The sequence below is a fragment of the Felis catus genome, chromosome C1 (genome assembly GCF_018350175.1).
Source record: "Felis catus isolate Fca126 chromosome C1, F.catus_Fca126_mat1.0, whole genome shotgun sequence".
Taxonomy (NCBI): domain Eukaryota; kingdom Metazoa; phylum Chordata; class Mammalia; order Carnivora; family Felidae; genus Felis; species Felis catus.
The window spans coordinates 8,947,265-8,967,833 of NC_058375.1; the positions used below are offsets into that span (position 1 = coordinate 8,947,265).

General features: G+C 58.2%; 1 protein-coding gene across 1 annotated transcript in view; it reads left to right on the plus strand.

Annotated features, from left to right (window-relative positions):
- Window positions 1-20,569, plus strand: part of TNFRSF1B (TNF receptor superfamily member 1B) — a 32,907-nt gene that overhangs the window by 5,716 nt on the left and 6,622 nt on the right. The window contains exons 2-8 of the mRNA XM_023258137.2: window positions 10,332-10,431; window positions 12,064-12,192; window positions 12,864-13,013; window positions 13,470-13,563; window positions 13,967-14,205; window positions 14,742-14,819; window positions 15,784-15,818. Coding sequence (XP_023113905.2) covers window positions 10,332-10,431; window positions 12,064-12,192; window positions 12,864-13,013; window positions 13,470-13,563; window positions 13,967-14,205; window positions 14,742-14,819; window positions 15,784-15,818 — 825 coding nt within the window. The remainder of the gene's footprint in view (window positions 1-10,331; window positions 10,432-12,063; window positions 12,193-12,863; window positions 13,014-13,469; window positions 13,564-13,966; window positions 14,206-14,741; window positions 14,820-15,783; window positions 15,819-20,569) is intronic.

Consider the following 20,569-nt stretch of genomic DNA (forward strand, 5'->3'; position numbering starts at 1 on the left):
TTTACCGACTGGGGTTTGGGAAAATAGATTTCCTTCTGCCCCAGAGGTGAGCGGCGCTGGGGGAGCTGAGTTGCGGGGGCAGCTGTCCAGGAGGCCCCAGGCTGGAGCCGTGGTCTGGTCTCTGCCCTGCTCTCTTGTTGTCTGACACACCGTTCTTCTACCTCTCTGAGCCTCCACGTCTTCTTTGCAGGGACAGGCTTCGTCTCTGGTGTCACCTGTGAGACACATAGGCAGTGTGGAATGCGGAATGACTTCAAGAGCCACAGGATGAGTCTGTTTCTGGGTCCTCAAGAGGCCAGCAAACTGCTGCTCTGTCCGTGACTTTGGAGCCGGGGCCCTGAGTTGACCCAGCCCCTCCGACAGGGCAGAAATCCCCAGGGGGTTTTGTTTGTTTTCTTTTGATGTCCAGACGGTGGCCCACCCATCTGTTTCAATCTGAGCTTGGCCCTGAGTGGGCATGGCTGCTGTGGCCACAGGTTCAGGGAATTGAGTGGGCCTGGGATGCGAGGTGGGGAGCAGTGTGGGGAAGGATTTGGGGACAGGACAGGCAGGCTGTGTACGGGTATCTTGTGGGCCGTCCGTGGGAGGCCTTCTCCAGCGCCTGTCAGGAGAGATGCCAGAGGCTGTAGAAGTGACCAGAGCGTGAGGCTGGGAGCTGAGGGGTCTGGGGCCTGGGCCTGGCTCAGTCTCCAGCTCTGGGGGGCCTGGCCACTTTCCTTCTCCTCTCTGAGCCTCAGCTGCCGCAGCTGGAAGTTGAGATCAGCGTGGACCTTGCCCACCCCTGCCTTGGAGTCCTTTGGCCCCGAGTGTTAGACGGGGGGAGGGACTGGGGGAGGTGGTGCACGGGGTAGGGGGTGGTTCGTGGCTTTGGGCAGAGGGTGGAGTGCAGTTCTGCCTCCACACACCGCCCGCCCTTGGAAGGCCCCTGTCTGGTCTTGACAGTGACCCTCCCGGCAGGGGCTCCCGGCACCTCAGTCATCAGGATGCTCACCAGCACGTTGGGCGCCCCTGTCTGTCCTTCCTCCTGCTGACCCACAGCCTGGCTTCTGTCTGCCACTCTTAGAGACTCCGGGTTTGGCTTCTCCCTGTTGCCTGCTGCCTCCGTCTCCTGCTCCATCCTGTCCTGTCCTCCCAGCAGCCTTGAGCCCTCCCACACACATGGCAAGATTCCCCCCTGTCCTCCCCAGCCATCGCCACCCCCCCCCGCCCCCGAGGGCTTTACTCTCTGCCTGGCCCGCCTCTTGGTCACTGTCCTCATCTTTCCTTGTCATTTTCCTGGTTCTGCCCCCTCCCCGCCACCCCATCCTGGCCTCTTCCAAGTTGTCCTCTTGCGATGACCACACAGGGAGCTGTCTAAAAGTTGAGCCCCGAGGGTGAGCAGGATCGAGATGAGTGGGTCCAGGAGGGGGAATGGCGTGGAGGGAGCCATGAGGCAGGTGTAGCAGTGGACAAAAGCCTAGCTGGGGCAAAAGCCTCATTGGGAGCAGTGAGGGCACAAGAGGTTATGGGCTGTTTGGGGCCAACTAAAGGAAGTAGTAACAAATATAAAGATTGCATTAAAAGTGGTTACAGCGGTGATTTTTGGAGTGTGTGCCACTTTACATGTCTTATGTCACTTAATCCTTACAACAGCCCCGTGAAGTGTATACGGTCTATAGATGAGAAGATTGAGGTTTATTAACCTCATTTATTAAACAAACAAACTCTGATGCTGTCAGCTAATAAGGGGGGGGGAGGTGGTGGTGTCTGAATTCAAAGCCAGGCATCTTCACTCCAGCGTCCATGATATGATTTTGGCACAACCCTCACCTCCTATCAGGGGTTGAGGCAGTGGGAAGCCATTGATAGTTTTAGAGCAAGGGAGTGACTAGAGCAGAGAGTGAATTAGGAAGATCACTCTGGCCTTGGTGGGCAAGTCAGATGAGGAGGGACTGTTGCAATAGTTTAAGCAGGAGCTCTGGGCTGAGGGAGTTAGCAGCCAAACAGGAAGGAAGGATCGGAGGCTTCAGGGAGGAATAGGAGGCCTTTGGACTAGACCTAAGACCTAGTGTGGGACAGAGGTTCTCCGGAGGAGGAGGAGGGGTTGCCCCTCTGTACCCCATCCTGCAACACAAGGTCCCTCTGGCTTCAGCCCTGCCCCGGCCTGAGCCAAGTGATGGTGGCCAGCGTCAGCCTCGTGTTCCTGGAGCTGTCGTGGGCAGCCACCCGTGAGCCTGGCCTCGGTCACCCGGGCTACCGCCGGGGTGCCATGGGACAGTGCGTGGCTTATCCACTCGTCTCAGGTGTGAGGTGAGATCTCAGGACTTCCGGGGAACTGCATAGCTCTGCTGCGAGGGCCTCGAGACCTTGAACTCCGCTCTGAGCTTTACTTTTCCCCACTGGCAAGGTGGGGATAACCGCGTCTCTGTCACTTTGCATCCGGGCCAGGAGAGTGCAGTGAGCCCAGGGCTGGGACTGACATCCCGGGAGGGAGGCGCTTCTGCCTTCCCCGAGCCCTCAATTCTCACAGCCCCTCCTTCCCTGGAGGAGGGCGGTTTTGATAGGAGAGGCGGTGGAGACAGGGAGGTTGAGCTGTGCGCTCAGGCTGTCAGTTTACTAGAGGCGGAGCCAAGATCCCACCGCAGGCCATCGCGCTCCAGAGCTCTGTACTTTCGCGGTGGTCGCCGTGGCTGTGACAGGCTCTTATCTGAAGGCTGTTGCTTGGTCTACCCCAGCTAAGGACAGACACCTCCTGCTCTCCTTGCGAGCCATTTCCTGCCCAGTTCTCATGCTGACTCCACCTCATTTCAACTAATTGGAAACGAAAACTTTTGCATCTGTTAAACAGTTCAGCCTCTGTGAGGCACCTACCGTGGGCCGTGCCCTGGGCTGGACATAGAGCAGCGAGTAATAAAAACCCAACGAGGAACACTTAGCTCTTACTGCCAGCCGGGCACGGCACTGGGCACCTGACACGCATTGACTCAGTGAATCACAATGGCTCCATGTGGTGGGCACTATATTCGTCCCCATTTTATAGATGACAGAACTGAGGCTGGTGAAGGGCAGAGCTGGGATTCAAACCCAGATGTCCGGCTCAGAGCCAGAGTGTGTGGAGGGGGCATGGTGCCTGCCTTTGAGGGGGAGATACTGGGAAACAGGTAATTAACCAAGAAGAGGTCTGGGCAGGGTAGAGATCTACTCAGGTTGTCACTGGGGCCCCCAGGAGGGACCTCTGGCCCCATCTGGGAGTTCGGAGGTTTTGCTAAAGTGGTGGTGGAGAGGGCCCTTGAAAGAGGCTGGAGAGTTGGCCCTGCCGTGGGGGTCGGGATGGTTGGGCAAGGGAACTGGACGCTGCAGGGGGCCCGGTGCCCGGGCCTCAAGCTGGGGATGAGCTCATGCCCGAGGGCCGTGGAGCCAGTGGTTTTCAACGGGGCCAGACTTGGCTGCAGGAAGGTGATTTGGGGTCCATCTGGAAAGCCTGGGGACCAAGAGTGAGGAGGCTGTAGCTGGCAGGAGATGCCAAGGGTGGGGAGGTGGGAGCCGGGTGAATTGAGGGGGCCACACCGACAGGCTAGTGTGTTGGGGGGGGGTCGGGAGGGATGGAAAGGGGTGTCCTCTGCAACTAGCCGCAGGGTTCCTTGGGGGCAGGGGCCACATCCTGCCATCTTCGAGCCCTAGCACTTTGCACAAAGGCGGGCCCCAAGAACCGGATACCAGCCCGGGCTTCCTGTCTGCCCCAGGCTCACTTCTAAAGCGACATCACAGGCAGCAGGCAGGGAGTGGGATGTGTCACCCCTGGGCCGCCGTCTGTGATGTGGTCGGTCTTTCCTGACGCAGACGCTGTTCCTCTCCATGACGGCAGGCGAGCCTCCGTTGCCTGGTCCCAACGTCGTTGCCGCGTCGGCCTGGCCTGATGTGGCTGCACCCTGCAGTCCACGGGGCTCCCACGAACCCCCAAGATCGGGGCCCAAGCGGCTTTGCCGCCTCCCACCGCACCGCAGGGCCCCAGAGACCTGCCATGCAAATGAGGGGGTTTCTCTATTGCTTGAAGATGGTTTCCATCCGTGTCGGGGTCCCTGGGTCCTTCTGCAGATGCCTCTGCCCCTCCCCGTGGCTGCGGCCTCTGCCCCCGGGGACCCTGGAGACCCTTTCGGGAGAATCCCTGAATCTGCCTGCACCTTGCTCACTGAGTGTTCTCCTAGGAGACACGCTTCCCCTCGGGGCCCCTCTTCTACAAGACGAGGGAGCAGGACAAAACCACAGCATATAAAATTGTCCAAGGACACGGAGGCAGATGGAACCGTGACTGCTTCCTGTCTGCCGCTGGCTGGCCGGCTGCTCTCGGACTTAGTATCGAATCTCCCAAAGCCTCTGTTTCTGCATCCCTAAAATGGGGTGATGTTGACCCCCTTGCGTTGCCGAAGGGATAAAACGAGAGAACGCGTGTGGTGCCCAGGGCTGCGTGTATACAGTCGGCGGGTCTCCCGGGTCTGCGCAGCCTCCGCGTCCTTCTGGCTCCCCGACAAGGGTAGCTTTGAGAGGCACGTGCTCCTCCCCGAAGCCCGACGCTTCTCCCTGTGACCTCCTCCCCCCTCCTCCCCTCCCCGCCCTCTCCCTCCCAGCGGGGCTCCCAGTGGAGGCTGGGAGAGTGACCCCTTCCCAAGGGTACTGGCATCTAAAGCGGGGGGGGGGGGGGGGAGGGGTCTCCAGAAAATTAAAAGGCCCCGAAGACCCCAACGGCATCGATTGCGCTCACGGTGGCAGGAAGGGCAGAAGGCTCCGTCCCCAGTTTGGTACTCTCAGATGACGCCATCCTGGCGGCCACAGCTTCTCCTTCCTCGGTCCTGCCCTGCTTTCCCTTCCTCTCTCTCACTGTTTATAAATAGAAGAAATCGAGGGCCGCCACCTTGGGGTACACACGGGGCCGGGCCCGGCTCCAGGAGCGGGAAGGACAGAAGTCATCCGTGCAAGGGTTGCCCAATTCCCCGCGAGGGCATTGACTCCATCTCAGACCGGGCGAGGCTGCCCTGGCCTGCCGCTCACTGGCTAGTGACTCCAGTGAGGGGTCCACCTTGAATTGGTGTCCCCTCCCCCAGCCGTGGCCGCTCTGGGCTCTGGTCGGTCGGGCTCCTCCAGGGTGACAGAGGAAGGGAGGTCAGGAGGGGAGGGGGCAGCGGGCAGGAAAAGGCACTTCCGACTCAGCAGGTGAATGAATGAGGGATCAGAGAGGTGGTGCCTCCTGCTCCCGGGAGGGGCAGAGACTGGGGCGGGTTGGTGCGGTAATGCCCAGCACCTAGGGAGCAAGTGCTCAGTACTGTTTGCTGGGAGTGAATGACCGTGTCCACTTTCGTCCCTGACTTCCTCCACCATTAAATGGGGGGCTGCTGACATGGCGTCTGAAGCTCCTGCCACCTTCGAGCCTCTGCTGCCAGCCTGAGGATGGGTCCTCTCCGGAGCCTGGTGACTCGGGCGGCTCTGGGACGAGCCAGGTCTTGGGCGCTGAACGTCCCTGCCTGCTGCGGAGGACCGGCCTGGTCTGAGGTTCCTGGGTGGTCACCTGAGGTCAGAGGTTGTTGGCCCGAGGCTGAGAGGGGTCCCCGGTGCTGGGGGGGGGGGCATGTGTGTGTGTGAGAAAGAGAGCCCGAGGAAAGATAGAACCTGTGTGCCCATGTGAGCCAGGGCCGGAGGTCCGGCTTGGCGCGGAGGTGGGTGCGTAGGAGCTGGTGGCACTGCGGTGGCTCGGGGACCAAGGCGGAGGGCAGATCCGAGGACCTGGCTCTGTCAGCCGTCCTGAGGAGGGGACAGAGATTTCTCCGGCAGGACCAGAGCTGCTCCGCCCCATCCTTCTTGGATGACCTTAGACAAATGACTTGATCTCCCTGAGCTGTGAGATGGGCACACGCCCCCCTGCTTTGGGGGGTGGAAGTTGGCTTCCGTGAAGCGCCTGCCGCCTGGCCCCACGGTTTTCCTTCCTCCTCAAAGGGCCAAAGCCGAGAAGCTGGAAGAGTGATGTAGGCCACGTGGTGGGAGGGTGTGCTGAGTTTGGGAGGCACTTGAGGTCCCGGGTCTGTGTCGAGGGGAAGGGACGCTTGGTCCCGTGTTCTGGGGACCTCCCCAAGAGAAGAGAGGTGGGGGCGCCTGGGTGGCTCAGTCGGTTAAGCGTCTGACTTCGGCTCAGGTCACGATCTCGCGGTCCGTGAGTTCGAGCCCCGCGTCGGGCTCTGTGCTGACGGCTCGGAGCCTGGAGCCTGTTTCAGATTCTGTGTCTCCCTCTCTCTCTGACCCTCCCCGTTCATGCTCTGTCTCTCCCTGTCTCAAAAATAAATAAACGTTAAAAAAAAAAATTAAAAAAAAAAAAGAGAAGAGAGGAGAAGAGAGGTGGGACAAGGAGCGGGGCTCTTGTGCCGTGGCCTCAGACACGTCACCTCGCCTCTGAGCGTCTGTGAACGTCGTGGGGAGACTGCGGGACCGCGGATCTCGCACGTGCAGCCGTGCCTGGGAGACAGCGGGTGTGAGGGGCCCTGTTCCGCGGGTTTCTTCTGTCCTGGGTGGAGGGAGGCCCATGTTGAGCAGAGGAGATGAAGCAGCTGACAGCTCTGAAGCCTGTAGGAGGTGAGCGGGGGGCCCTCGTGGCCTCCTTGTGCGCAGTCCTGTGTCACCCTGGCACCAGCCACGCCCTGGGATGGCCTGGAGCCTTTAGAAGGCCAGGGAGGTGGCTTTGCTGCTCTGTCTCCATTTTGCACAATCTCTGTACCTCATACATTGTATGTTAGCTAGGTCTGCCCTTCCTCCTCCCTCTCTTCCTTCATGTTATCCTCTCTCCCTCTTATTTATGGATCCCATCCATCCTTCCATCATCCATTCATCTGTCCTTCCATCCATCCATCATCCATCCATCCATTATCATCCATCCATCATCTCCCGTCCCCCATCCCCACACTGAGTCACAGATTGCCTGCCTGTTTAAATGAGTGGGTTGTTTAAAGTTTATTTATTTTGAGGGGGGAGGGGCAGAGAGAGAGGGAGAGAGGGAGAATCCCAAGCAGGCTCCGAGCTGTCAGGGCAGAGCCCGATGCGGGGCTCGAACTCACAAACTGTGAGACCATGACCTGAGCCGCAGTCGGCCGCTTAACGGATTGAGCCACCCAGCGCCTGTAAATGAGTGGTTAACAGTCATCAGTGATTTCCAAATTTTCACCTGGGGACACAGTGTTTTGAAAGATCGGGTTGGCTAAACTGCTGAGTAAATTGAGTCATATCCAATTTATTTCCTCATTTTAAAATGTCAGAGCTCCCCTGTGGGTGGGTGTATGTGGATCTGAGCCTCCCCAATACCAGCCCAAGGATCCAGAAGCTTCCGCAGCCCTGGGTTTCCCAGAGACCATTTGCCACCTTCTGGGGCCATCCAGAGACCCCTGGCCCATGTGGCCCCTGAGGTGACTGAGGCCTGGCTCCCAGGGCTGTGGTTTGGCCGGGCCTCTGCTCTGGGAGCTCCGCAGTAGAGGGAGTGACCTTTTGTCCCACTCTGCAGAGGGGCTTTCTGTTCCTCAGTGTTTAGCCATGACGGGGCTGTGGTTGTTGGATTTTTTTCTTTGTTTTGTTTTTTTTCCCTCTGTCCGAGAGCATAAACAGGCTTTAAGATTGCTCAAGGGAGGGCTGGCCTCTTCTGCCAACCGCCAGCTCCTGGGCTCTGGAATCACACAGAGCGGCAGGAGGAAGTGCAGGGAAGGGTGTTTATAACCAGATTCTGACAGGAAGAGGCCCCGGAGGGGAGGCCTCCGGGCAGTGGCCTGGGGGCTATGGGGGTCCCGCTGTCTGCCTACATCCAGGAACCCTTGGCCTGTGGGTGGAGAGAGCACAGACTTGGCCAAGGCAGGGCCCTTTCCCATCAGGCCTTTTGAACCCTGACAGGAAATCCTCCCCCCAGACAGGGCAGGCCTCCCCCGGCTGCACCACAGGAGCTTCCCTGGGAGGGTGAGGGTTTCTCTCTGCCACCAGGAGCCTCACTGGCCCTGTGGCTCTCAGCCCTGCGTGAGTGAGGGGCTTCCCTATTACTGCTGAGGTTCCATGTGGGGAAGAAGCCCACAGTGTGCTGTGCTGGGGGGGGGAGGGTCCATGAGACCTGTGCCAGCCACCCTGCCGGGGTGAGAAGGAGGTGCAGCCCTCCCTGCCCTCGGGGCAGCTGCCTGGGGATGGGGGGGCGCTCAGCCAGAGGAGGGGCACAGCCCCTGCCCTCAGGGAAGCCACACAGCCGCAGCCTGCAGGGAGGGCCTGTGTGGGGGGCCGTGGGGGACAGTCAGGCCCTTCGCTGGGGTTAGTACACAGTTGAATGGAGTGTGCAGAGGCAGCTGTAGGATTCCTCTGGTTTAGGGGCTCCCCTAGCCTTTGATCTCTGGGTCTGCTCTGCGTGCCTCTGCCCCCAGATGCTTTGGACGCTGACAGTGAGCCTCACCCCCAACCTCGAGGAGGCCTGATAAGGAGGCTTGCTTCGTCTTTTGTCCAGTACCTGGCAGCCTGTTCTAGGACCGGACGGGGAGAGAAGAAGGACTGTGTGTGTGTGTGTGTGTGTGTGTGTGTGTGTGTGTGTGCGCACGCGCGCGCCGACATGAGCAACTGTGGGCATGTAAGCTTATAGTCCAGATGGGGTGGAAGTTACTTTTTTAGGCTCTGCGTTATGCAGGATGGTTCCCACTTCCCCTGCCAGCCGCCCGTGTCTTTCCCAGCCTCTCTAGAGGGGTTTTGGCACTGGCCCCAGGGTGGAGGGTGGGCTTCGGGGGGAGGGGTCTGCACCCATGTTTATGCTTCGTGGCCACGGTGCTGGATTGGACCCCTTGAGGAAAGATGTCATGAAGCCCATGGCTTAGATTAATGACCCCTGAACACCTGCTACGTGCCAGGCCCTGGGGTCATGGTAAAGAGTTACCCCCGACCCCGGGCTTGGAGGGCACCCGTCTTGGGTGGGGGTTGGCGTAGCCCTGCGTGCCAGGCGCCCTGGGGGAGGGGGTCGGGATGTTGGGTCCCAGTGACTATTCAGGGTGGGGTGCGTGCGGGGAAGCCTTCGGGGGGGGGCTGCTGAGAAGAGAGAAACAGGGATTTTTGTCAGAGGAAGCCTGGAGCTAGACCAGGTGCAGAAGGCACTTCGGGCAAAGGCGTGGGGACAGGAAGAGCCACAGATTGCTCTGTAGCAGGGAGCCCGGGCCCCGGAGGGGGGGGTCCTCCCCCACCCCTGCCCCCTCCCATGGCTTCCAGGTGTTGGCACTCAGCGGTGTGCCGCCAGGGTGGGTCTGGGGCTGCTCCCCGGGGCTGCTCATCCCCCATGTAGGACCCGGCCAAGAGTCTGGCTTCCCCAGGCTCTGCCAGTCGTGCCCCTGCCCCCAACCCCCGGTGGTGCTGTGAAGGGAGCAGGGGAGGGCCACCTGCAGCTTCCCTGCAGCCCGATCCCTGGGGGCGGGGGGGGGGGCAGGGCTCTGTCAGTCCCACTTGGAGGCTGGAGCCCTTACCAGGCAGCACCCAGGGCAGCTGGGGGATGGATGCCCTGCTGGGTAAAGGGGCTCTGAGTGGAGAGCAGCAGCACCTGCTCACTAGAGCACCTGGCGCCCCATAGGTGCTCGACGCATGGTAACTTGTCATTGTTGGTCATCGACAACCATGCACCTACTGAGCCCCAACCCTGCGAGCATCCCGTGCTGGAGGCTGAGGGTCTAGAGATGATGAGGCCGTTGTTTCTGTCCCCTGCATTGCAGACACTTATGGGGTGTGTGTGTGTGTGTGTGTGTGTGTGTGTGTGCGCGCCCACGTGGCAGGACAAGTAGGTACCCCCGTTTCAGCACAACGAGCTGGCTGTTAGAAGGGGCCCTATCCAGTGTTCCGAGAGAGCCCAGAGGAGGAGGAATCGGACACAGCCTGGGGGAGTCAGGGAGGGCTTCTCAGAGGAGGCAGCATTCAGCCAGAAACATGAAGGGGTGATTCCCAGGTGCAGGAAGGAATAGGAGGAATCCTAGGCAGAGGGCCCTCTTGTGCTGGGCACTGTGGTTCTCTGTGACTGAGGCCACTGACTTTGGTGCCTCACATCCGCCCCCCAGGAGTGGTAGGGGCTAGCCCCGTGCTCCGGCCAGCTGGCTCAGTGCCCCCGCTACAGACGTGAGTGTGCTACACTGAGGGAAGAAGAAGAGGCAGTGAGAGGCGAAAACTCTCCTACCTTCCCCTCAAAGGGAGAAGTCCCCACGTCAGTAGAGCCGCAGCAGGGAGAGGGCCAAACACCTGCAGGCCACAGGATGGGGATATGGGTGTTAAGTATGACAGTCCAGGGGTGGCCATGCTGATGGCTGTCCTTCCCTTCCCTCTTCCAGGTTGCGTTACTCCCCTACGTTCCGGAGCCTGGAAGCTCATGCCAACTGACAGAATACTTCGATGAGAGGACCCAGATGTGCTGTAGCAAGTGTCAGCCTGGTAAGTAAGAGGTGGCCACTGGGGCCCTGACCCACTGGAGAGGGTGTGTGGCAGGCGGGGGGGGGGGCTTGGAGTGGGGTAGGGTCACAGCGCTCAATTCTTACCGCATTCCTTCTAGTTCCATGAATTGGCCCCATGCTGCCTCCTGCTTCAGGGCCTTTGCACATGTTGTTCCCTCTTCCTGGCAGAATTCCCAACTCCCTTTCTCTGCTTAGCACCTGCTAAGTGTCAGGTGCTGTTCGAAGTGGTGGGAATACAACAGAGAGCAGGGCAGAGAACAGGGCAGAGAAAATCCTCACCCTCATGGATTTTGCATCTGATAGAGGCACAGACCAACCAACAGAGGAAACAGACATGTGGTCCCATCAGAGGGTAAATGCTGTGAAGAAAACAAGGCAGGGTAAAGTCAGTGGAGACAGATGGACTAGGCCTGCTGTTTTATATGGAGTGGTCAGGGAGTCTGACACCCTCTCTGAAGAGCTGACACTTGGACAGAGGCACACAGGAGGCGAAGGAGTGAGTTGTCCAAATGTACAGGAAACAGCCTGTTGGGTTGGGGAAATAGCAAGTGCAAAGGTCCTGAGGTAGGAGCCTGTTTGGTGAACTCGAGGACCAGTGAGGCCAGTGTGTGGCCCAGAGTGAGTGAGTTAGCAGGAGCCATGGTAAGGAGTTTAGATTTTATTCTGCGGAAGCTAGGGAGCCATTGGAGGGCAGATTTTATTCTGCGGAAGCTAGGGAGCCATTGGAGGGCCCCTGAGCCATTAGCCTGAGGTGTGGGCAGGCACATGTGTACCTGTCATCTCCCATAGCCATTTTTTTTTATTTTTTTTTCAACATTTATTTATTTTTGGGACAGAGAGAGACAGAGCATGAACAGGGGAGGGGCAGAGAGAGAGGGAGACACAGAATCGGAGACAGGCTCCACGCTCGGAGCCATCAGCCCAGAGCCCGACGTGGGGCTCGAACTCACGGACCGCGAGATCATGACCTGGCTGAAGTTGGACGCTTAACCGACTGCGCCACCCAGGCGCCCCTCCCATAGCCATTTTAAGAGACCTCACAAGTGACTCTTTTTCTGTTAATTGGCAGGGTCCCCGTAAGAAGTTACTGGATTAGCACGGCAGTGAAGATGGCAGGATAGGGCTCAAGGCTCAAGAGAGAAACTCCTTAATGGTTTGCTTTGATGTTGTCCTATCTCCTGGCATGCCTTCTCTCTAGGCCCACAAGTCCCATGTCCTCATCCTTGGTAGGAGACCAGGGACTACATTTGTACTGTCGGCTTACTGCTAGTTCACACCCACAGGTAAAGAGAATTGTTGCTATCGAGAAGAAAGGAGCTAGAAAGCCAGTTCTCACTAAAGTGTGATTGACCAGTAACAGGCAGTCCCATTGGCAGAATCCCAGGCATCTGGAAAGAGCAGAGGGAAAAGTATTTTATGAGCATCAGGGGTTTGGAGATGGAGTGGCAGCTGGGACCTGCAAGATGTTGGACGACTCGGTGAAGGACTTGGAACCCTCTCAAAGAGCCTTCCCAGCCAGGCTTTAAGACGCTGGGTCTCTGGGGAACGGTGGATGAGCCCGGGGCCCTGGCAGAGCTCCCACCCCACTGACCTCTGGCTCTTGCTTTCTCAGGCTACCATGCACAGTCGCTGTGCTCCGAGACCTCAGATACCGTGTGTGCCCGCTGCGAGGACAGCACCTACACCAAGCTCTGGAACTGGGTGCGCGAGTGCTTGAGCTGTGACTCCCGCTGCACCTCTGGTGAGTGGGTTCAGAGCCGGGGCTGGGCCCTGACACCTTCCCCCCCGCCGTCGTGCAGCCCAGCCCCTTTGACTGAAAGTTGGCTAGGATTACCCCAGGCCAGGTGTTTTCGTGCTCCGGAGCCTGGGGCTGTATGGGTACAGCCCTTCCCTGTTTACCAACGGCATTTTTTTTTTTTAAGTTTAGTTATTTATTTTGAGAGAGACAGGGACAGTGTGAGTGGGGGAGGCACAGAGAGAGAGGGAGTCAGAGCATCCCCAGTGATCTCCGCACTGTCAGTGTGCAGCCCGACATGGGGCTCGAACGCACGAAACCATGATGAGATTGTGATCCAAGCCGAAACCGAGAGTCGGATGCTTAACCCACCGAGCCACCCAGGTGCCCCGTCAACAGCATTTTCATCTTGTGTCTCACCAAATCCCCTTTCACGGCCCCATGGGCAGGCAGGCCAAGGGCAGCCATGAGAGAACCGTGCCCGCGAGACCGCGGGCCTTGGCACTGCGTGGCCAGTGTTCTTTTTGCCCCGTGCTGGGGCGTGGGGCGGTCCACCAGCCTGCTGGAGACCAGAGCTCTCTGTGGGTGGCGGGTTGGCTGGGCGATGGGGTGGGCACGGTGGTGGGCAGGGCCGGCGGAGGCGGGAATAACCCTGGGTTGCCCTCTCGCTCTCGTAGACCAAGTGGAGACTCAGGCCTGCACTCCGGAACAGAACCGCGTCTGCACCTGCAGGCCGGGCTGGTACTGCACGTTGAAGAGGCAGAAAGGGTGCCGGCTGTGTGCGCCCCTGCACAGGTGCCGCCCGGGCTTCGGCGTGACCAGGCCAGGTATGGGGCTGGAGCCAGTGGGCCTCAGGGACCCCGCTGGGCCTCTCCTTCATGGGCACCAACCCATCAGCTCAGCCCGGGAATGTCAGCAGCGGTGGCCAGCTGCCCGCCCTCTCCCCCTACCTCCTTTCCTCCGGCATGCCAGATTAGGCTTCTGCTGTGCACTAGGCCCTGGGGATCCAGAGAGGGGTCAGCTGAAGCCCAGGGTTACTGGAAAATCGGGTGGTGCCATGGAAGATGAACCCACATGACCCCGGAGACCAGGAAGTCACTAGATTTGGTTAACCATCAACCTCGGCCCAGTGGGCACGCGCACACGCACTTGTGTGTTTTAAGGGATGGAGGTGAAGACGGAGGTCCGTAGGCCCCTCAGACTTCCCCCGGGACTCTTGTGCCAAGGCCCAGTTGTTCTGCTAAGTATTTGAGTTGGCGACGGGTTCCAATTTTTCCTCGAAGGAACTGCAACGTCAAATGTGGCGTGCGCTCCCTGTGGCCCAGGGACGTTCTCCGACACAACGTCGTCCACAGATGTCTGCAGGCCCCACCGGATGTGAGTGGCTGGGTCGTTTGGTTCTGGAGGAGCAGGGAGGGCAGTCCCTGGGCGACCGTGGGGTCTAGAGCACAGACTGGCCATGCCATGGTGCCTGAAATCCCCGCATTCGTTCCCTCGGGTGGAGGCATTGCCAAACCCCTGTTCAGCTCCTGGGTGGGTTTATCCTACAGTGGGTGGGTGGGGCCCAGCACAGACAGCAGGTGAGTGGCATCCTTGCCCTGGCAGTCAGCACTGGGGGGGGGGGGCATGGGGAGAGATGGGGAGGGGACAGACAGGGGCGGTTCTGAGGGGTCGTGTGGCACGAATACTCTCTCCTCCCTCCTGGCTCCCATGAGTGAGCCCAGCCATGCTGAGCCCTCAGGCCTCTGTTGTGCCCTGACCAAGCCTCCTCCTCCCTCAGCTGTGGCTCAGTGGCCATCCCTGGCAATGCAACCATGGATGCCGTCTGCGCATCTGTGCCTCCTACCCTGAGGATGGCCCCACGCCCAGCCCCCACGTCCCAGCCAGCGTCTACACTATCCCAGCAAGTGGAGCCGACTCCAGGCCCTCGCACGGCCCCTAGCACCTCCCTTCTGTTTGTGATGGTCCCAACCCCCCCAGCTGAAGGGCTCAGCACGGGCGACATCTCTCTCCTCATTGGTAAGTCCCAGGAGGGCTCCTTCAGCCTCCCTGCGTCCCTTCCCCTGTTCGAGCTCCGAGTCTCTCTGAGAGCCCCCTGCAGGCTGCACCCTTTGCTCTGCTCTGGGAGGCGAGTGATGAGGCTTGTCTTCTTCCAAGACCTGGTGCTGTCACGAAGAACTGCCCGGGTGGGAGAGGCAGGGTCCGCGTTTTATCTGCAGGCAGAGGTGGTTTCCTGGTTGCCGTCTCTGATGAACTCATTAGCCGCTGGGGTGGGCCAGGTCACCCCATGGGCTTCCCTTCTGGGATTAGGACTACCTCAAGGCCAGAGGTCTCAAACTGGTGACCCTGGGGCTGGATGTGGCCAACAGACATGTCTTGTTTGGTCAGATTTTTTGGTTATTTGTCTTGTGATTAAATTTGAGAGTCTCTGGACGGGGCTTCCCCCTCCTGTGACATCCCAGACATGTTTGGTCACTGACTTAGCTGCCTGGCTCCCTGGTCTGTTTGAGTTTGCTTTCTGCAGTTGTTTGGAGCTTTTTTTTTTGTCCTTCTAGGACTGATTGTGGCTGTGACATCCTTGGGTCTGGTGATCATAGGGCTGGTGAAATGTGTCATTATGACCCAGAAAAAAAGTAAGTTTTCATTCCTATTTCTTTCATGCATTCATTCTTTCATTCATTCATCCGTTTCTTCAGGACACATTCATTCATTCATTCATTCATCCATTTGTTCAGGACAGATTCATAATTCATTCATTCAAGCATTTGTTCAGGACACATTCATTTATTCATTCATTCATTCATTCATTCATTCATCCGTCCGTTTGTTTAGGAAGCTTTTCTGGGGTGCCTCCGGTCAGTCCAGTGCTGGGCATAGTTTTGTGGGTCAGACAGCTGGATAGGGCAGCCCCTGTTCTGTAGGAGCTCAGAGCCTGGGGTAGAAGGCAGTGCCACTAACTTACCTACTAAAGAGGCAAGATGCGGGGCACCTGGGTGGCTCAGTCGGTTTGGCGTCCGACTTTGGCTCAGGTCATGATCTCATGGTTTGTGAGTTCGAGCCCTTCATCAGGCTCTGTGCTGACAGTGCAGAGCCCGTCTCTGGATCCTCTGTCTCCCTCTCTCTCTGCCCCTCCCTGGCTTGTGTTCTCCCTCCCTCCCTCTCTCAAAAATAAACTTTAAAAAAATTAAAAAAAAAAACAAAAACCTTTAAAGAAGGCAAGATGCCACAGAGCTGTCCAAGGGGGTGGGAGTCTAGGATTGTGTCTGGAAATCCCGGGGGAGTCAGGCCTTCTGGAGCAGGTGGCATCTGAGCTGAGTCAGATTTCCACGGGCAGACGTGTGTAGGAAAGAAAAGGCACGCTGAGGAGAAGGCACGGTGTGAGCACATAGGAGGATGCCGGAGAATGGTTGAGCGTGGCGGAGGGGGTGGGACACGGTCGGGCCGTCTGGGGAGTTGGGGAGGGCAACTGTGCACCGCCCCCAGGGCCGGGCCTGCTCTGGCTGGTTCCGCTTGGGCCCCATGCTGCCCTCCTAGTTAGAGCAGGTGTGGCCTGAGGAAGCCATGCTCCCTGACTTGTCGCCTCTCTCTTCTTTGCAGAGAAGCCCTTCTGTCTACAAGGAGAAGCCAAAGTGGTGAGTACCCCCTCTGCCCTCCCCCTCCTCCTCCTCACCAGTCTCCTTACTGGTGGGCCGTGTCATGCCCACGGGCACTGGTGCATTCTGGGGGTTGGTCTGTCCGGTGTCTGGGGGTGCGCAGCTCTGGGAGGCCGAGGAAGGGCCAGCCGGTGTCTGTCCCTGGGGGTTAGGCAGCCCTCCGTGGGCTCAAAGAGGCTGCGAGTGTGAAGGGCACCATCAGAGCACTGGGCGCTGGCGGTGTCAGCGGCAGGCACGTGGTCACGGACGTATAGTGTGACGGCGGGCAGAAGTGAAATGGCGCATGACTCCGTGTCCTCGCCGTCAGAAGGAAACAATGTCTGCTCAGCCCAGCCTGCAGGGCAGTGCCATTCGCTCAGCGGCAACAGTTGGCGGGCTGTCCGTGACCTTCACAGAGCGCTTCCCCGTGGAGCCACGCTGGGGTACCCTGGTTTTCCAAAGAGGGCCTGGCGTCGTCTCTGGGGTTGAGGTAGAGGCGGGAGTTTGGGTCCCAGACCCTGGGCCCTGCTCTCCACTTCCATCAAAGCAGCTCACCTTTGATCCTTTTTAAAAAAAAATTTTGTTCACGTGTATTTATTTTTGACACAGAGACAGAGGGTGAGTTGGGGAGGGGCGCAGAGAGAGAGAGAGAGAGAGAGAGAGAGAGAGAGAGAGAGAGACACGCACACACACACACAGAATCCAAAGCCGGCTTCAGGCTCTGAGCTGTCAGCAGAGAGCCTGATGTGGGGCCTGAACTCCCGAACTGTGAGATCATGATCTGAGTGGAAGTCGGACGCTTAACCAACTGAGCCACACAGGTGCCCCATTTAAAAAATTTTTTTAATGTTTATTTATTTTTGAGGGAGAGAGACTGAGTGTGAACAGGGCAGGGGCAGAGAGAAAGGGAGACACAGAATCTGAAGCAGGCTCCAGGCTCTGAGCCATCAGCGCACAGCCCCACGTGGGGCTCAAACTCACGGACTGTGAGATCGTGATCTGAGCCGAAGTCAGACGCTTAACTGACTGAGCCACCCAGGTGCCCCGATTCTTTCTTTCTGTTTCTTTTTCTTTCTTTCTTTCTTTCTTTCTTTCTTTCTTTCTTTCTTTCTTTCTTTCTTTCTTTCTTTCTTTCTTTCTTTTTCTTTCTTTCTTTCTTTCTTTCTCTTTCTTTCTTTCTCTTTCTTTCTTTCTTTCTTTCTTTCTTTCTTTCTTTCTTTCTTTTTCTCTTTCTTTCTTTCTTTCTTTCTTTCTTTCTTTCTTTCTTTCTTTCTTTCTTTCTTTCTTTCTTTCTTTCTTTCTTTCTCTTATAAATTAGGGTCCGTGAGGGACTTTTGTTAGAGACAGACCACTGACACAGTAGTTCATCAGTTTCTTATCAGGAAGGCCTTTGCCTGAAAGTGACCGAAAACTTAAGGATGACTTAAAGCAAAGGGGCTTTTCTTGCATCCCAGAGTTTGGGGGGGCTGACAGCTGCTGGAACAGTTGGGTTGCATCCTGTGAGGTCGGCAGGACCCCAGGCTCCGCCACCTTCAGCCTGTTGGCCTTTGTTCTCTTGCTTGTGGCCTTATATCATAAGATAGTGGGCCCCACTTTGCATGTGGCCTCCAGGTTTGAGGCAGGAAAAAGACGGGAAAGAGAGTGGCCAGGCCATTGATGGTGCCTTTTATCAGGGAATCAGACGCTCATAGCCCTGAGTGGGCTTCTCCTTCCCTCTCATTGGCCAGAGTGGTGTCGTGGGGACCACCCTTAGTTGCAAGGGGGGGCTAGAAAAGGGGGCGCTTTGCTCTCCCAGCCTCTGTGGTGGAGGAGGGGAGGGACAGGACTTGGAAATGGGTGCGGGGTGAGCTAGGACACAGTGTTTGCTGCAACCCCGTGCCTGGTAGGCAGGGCAGAATTTTTACCCACTTTACAGATGGGGAAACAGATGAGGCACTCCCTCCATGTCCCCTGTCCTGCTGGGGCAAGGTTTCTTGACTTCAGCAATTTTGATACCTGGGGCCAGATCATTGTTTGTCACGGGGGGGCTGTCCCCTGCATTGGAGGCTGTTTGGCAAGATCACCGGCCCCCCCCCCCCCCAGCAGATGCCGGGAGCACCGTTTCTCAGGACCAGCAACTGGAAATGCCTCCAGATACTGCAAAATGTCCCCTGGAGGAAGGACAGACTTGCCCCTGATGGAGAACTGCTGTGCGAGGGAAGAAACTCAGCCCTTGGTGGCCCAGTGCCCAGGGTTTACACAGGGAGTTGGACTTGGTAGGGACTAGAGACTGATTTCCCCTCGGTCAAGAGAAGAGGTGCAGAGAGGGAAAGTGGCTTGTCCCAGACCATACAGCAGTGTATCTCTGGACCCCTGACCCAGTGCTCTTTGACCTGCCCTGCAGTATTTCAGCAGATGCACGTTCTGGTTTGGAGGTTCAAACCGTTTCTCCTTCCTCCAGCGTGCAAATGCCACTCCTTCCTTTTTCTCTGGCTTCAGTTCAGCGATGCTGACAGCTGCTGCCGGGTGGCACTGAGAGCCAACACACCCAGCAGCCTCACTACCACATTCTGTTTCCCCACCCAGGGTTTCCCAATACTCAGTGCGCCGAGGGTGTCTCGGGTGTGGCCCCAGCAGCCTCTAACTTCCCCTTTCCGTTCACGGAGTTTCGTGTTCACTGAGTGTAGCTTAATTATCTGCAGAGTGTGGTTGACTATCGCGCCCAGTGGTGTGCTGGTAATCGGCTCTCTGGGCAGGAAAAAAAACAAAAAAACCCAAAAACCCGAGCTCGAATTTGCGGTGTTTGCTCCCACCATGGCCGGTCTCAAGCTGCCAGGAGCTTGCTGAGTGTGCAGCTGGGAGGAAGCGTGTGAGCCCGCTGCTCCTGAGCCCCGTGCCAGGCCTTTTGCCTGTCCCCTGCCACCGAACCCTCACGCACCCCTGTGAGGCAAGCACTAGAAGCAGTTCCATTGTGCAGATGAGGACCCTGAGACCGAGCGAGGGTCAGCTACCCATGTTAAGCTTAGACCACTAGGCAAGGGGCATAGCCCGGGTTCGAGACCCAGTCTGAATCTGCAGGCTTTGCCCTTATCCCCCAGCAGGGCCTGAGCTCACGGGGTGGGCGTCTTCCTAGATGCCCCCCAGTGCCCAGGCTCCCGCCCCTGCCCCTGCCATGCTTAGCCTGCGTCCACTCAGCTGGTGGGCAGAAGCCCCTGCTGAGAGGCCACCGGGTCATGCTCCAGACCTGGGCCGCTGGGGTTGGGAGGGGGGAGACCCGGCGCCTCCCACCCCTCCTGCTGCGGAAGTGACTCCAACGCATGGCCGGACGGTGGCCTCCCTTTGTTTGGACAAGGCCAGCATACCCACGTATGTGAGCTCACCCACAGTCAGTCACTCCCACGGACACACTCACACGTGGGCTCATGTTTAACAACGAGAGTGAGCACCTGGGAGGTGCCGAGCGTGTGTGCTCGTGCATTGCTTCGTCTCACAGCCGTGCTGACACCCAGACAGCATGATTATTGCCCCGGTTTTTATTTGGGAAATAAAATTTGGGCTCAGAGAAGTTAAGTGACTTTCCCTAGGTCACACAGCTAATGAGAATGGCCAGAGACACAAGCCTCTCTTCACCACCCCCAGCACGTGCCCTCACATGTGCTCCTACACACACAGACAAGTGTGTGTGATGTTTTACCTCCTCCCCCCCCCACACACCTGTGCATACAGAGGTGTGAGCCTCGTGAGCGCACACACACACACACACACACACAGGCAGACGTGGAAGGACCTGGCTGGTGGCTCTGCCAGAGTCTCTGCCTCTGGCCATGTTGGGGGCTGGGCGTGCTGGGGGCTAGCGGGCTGGAATCCTGGTTTTTGAGTGAGCTTCCTCCATACTCCCCCTCACTGGGGCCCCAGCCCAAGGAACAGGACTCAAGGATGCATCTGCCCCACTCAGAGCCTGCCTGAACTTTGCAACTTGTGGCTTTGAGAGAAGGAGGCAGATCGTGACCTTTGGGGGTTCCTGCTCTGTCCAGCCCCAGCCACAAGTAGAGCAGCAGGAGACTGGCTCCCAAAAGGCCCTTCTTTGGGGTTTTAAGGAATGACATTTGCCCCTCTTGTCCCTCCTTCCCCTGCCTGTCCAAGCGCAGAGCAAGGGTAGGAGTACAGTCCAGTAGCCTAGATCAGACCACCTGGGCAAAGGTCCAGCCTGAACTTGAGATGCCCTCCATCCCTCCAAAGCCCAGGGCTGTGAACCAGGGAGGCAGGACGCAGTGGGAAGCCAGCATCTCTGCTACACGGATCTGGGCTCATTCCGCCTCCACCACAGACCAGACCGGCTGTGATGCTGAGCCAGGGACTCACCCTCTCTAGGACTCTGTGGCCTCAAGGGACAGCTTGCAAAGAAGATCCTTCCGTCCTGATGACCGAAGCAGGCTCAGCTGTGGGAGTAGCCTTGGTGGGCGGGGCAGGGGCTGGGTGGCCGTAGTGATTGGCCAGAGAGTGGACTGCTCAGAGAGCGCTTGGGATTGGAGGCCAAGGGGTGTCAGCCTTTCCTGGGGAGTGGGACCCGACATGCCTCCACCCCTATGGCAAAGGCCTTCCCTCTTACCTTACTAGGCCATGTCCCACCAGCCCTTCCCTTGCTTTGGTCCTCGTTCCCCCCGGGACCGTCTCATCCTGCACTGGTCCAGGGGCCAAGGGCAGCAAGTGAGAACGTGGCCCCTTCTGTCTCCTTTCTTCCTGGGATCTAGCAATCACCCGGGACCCCGAGG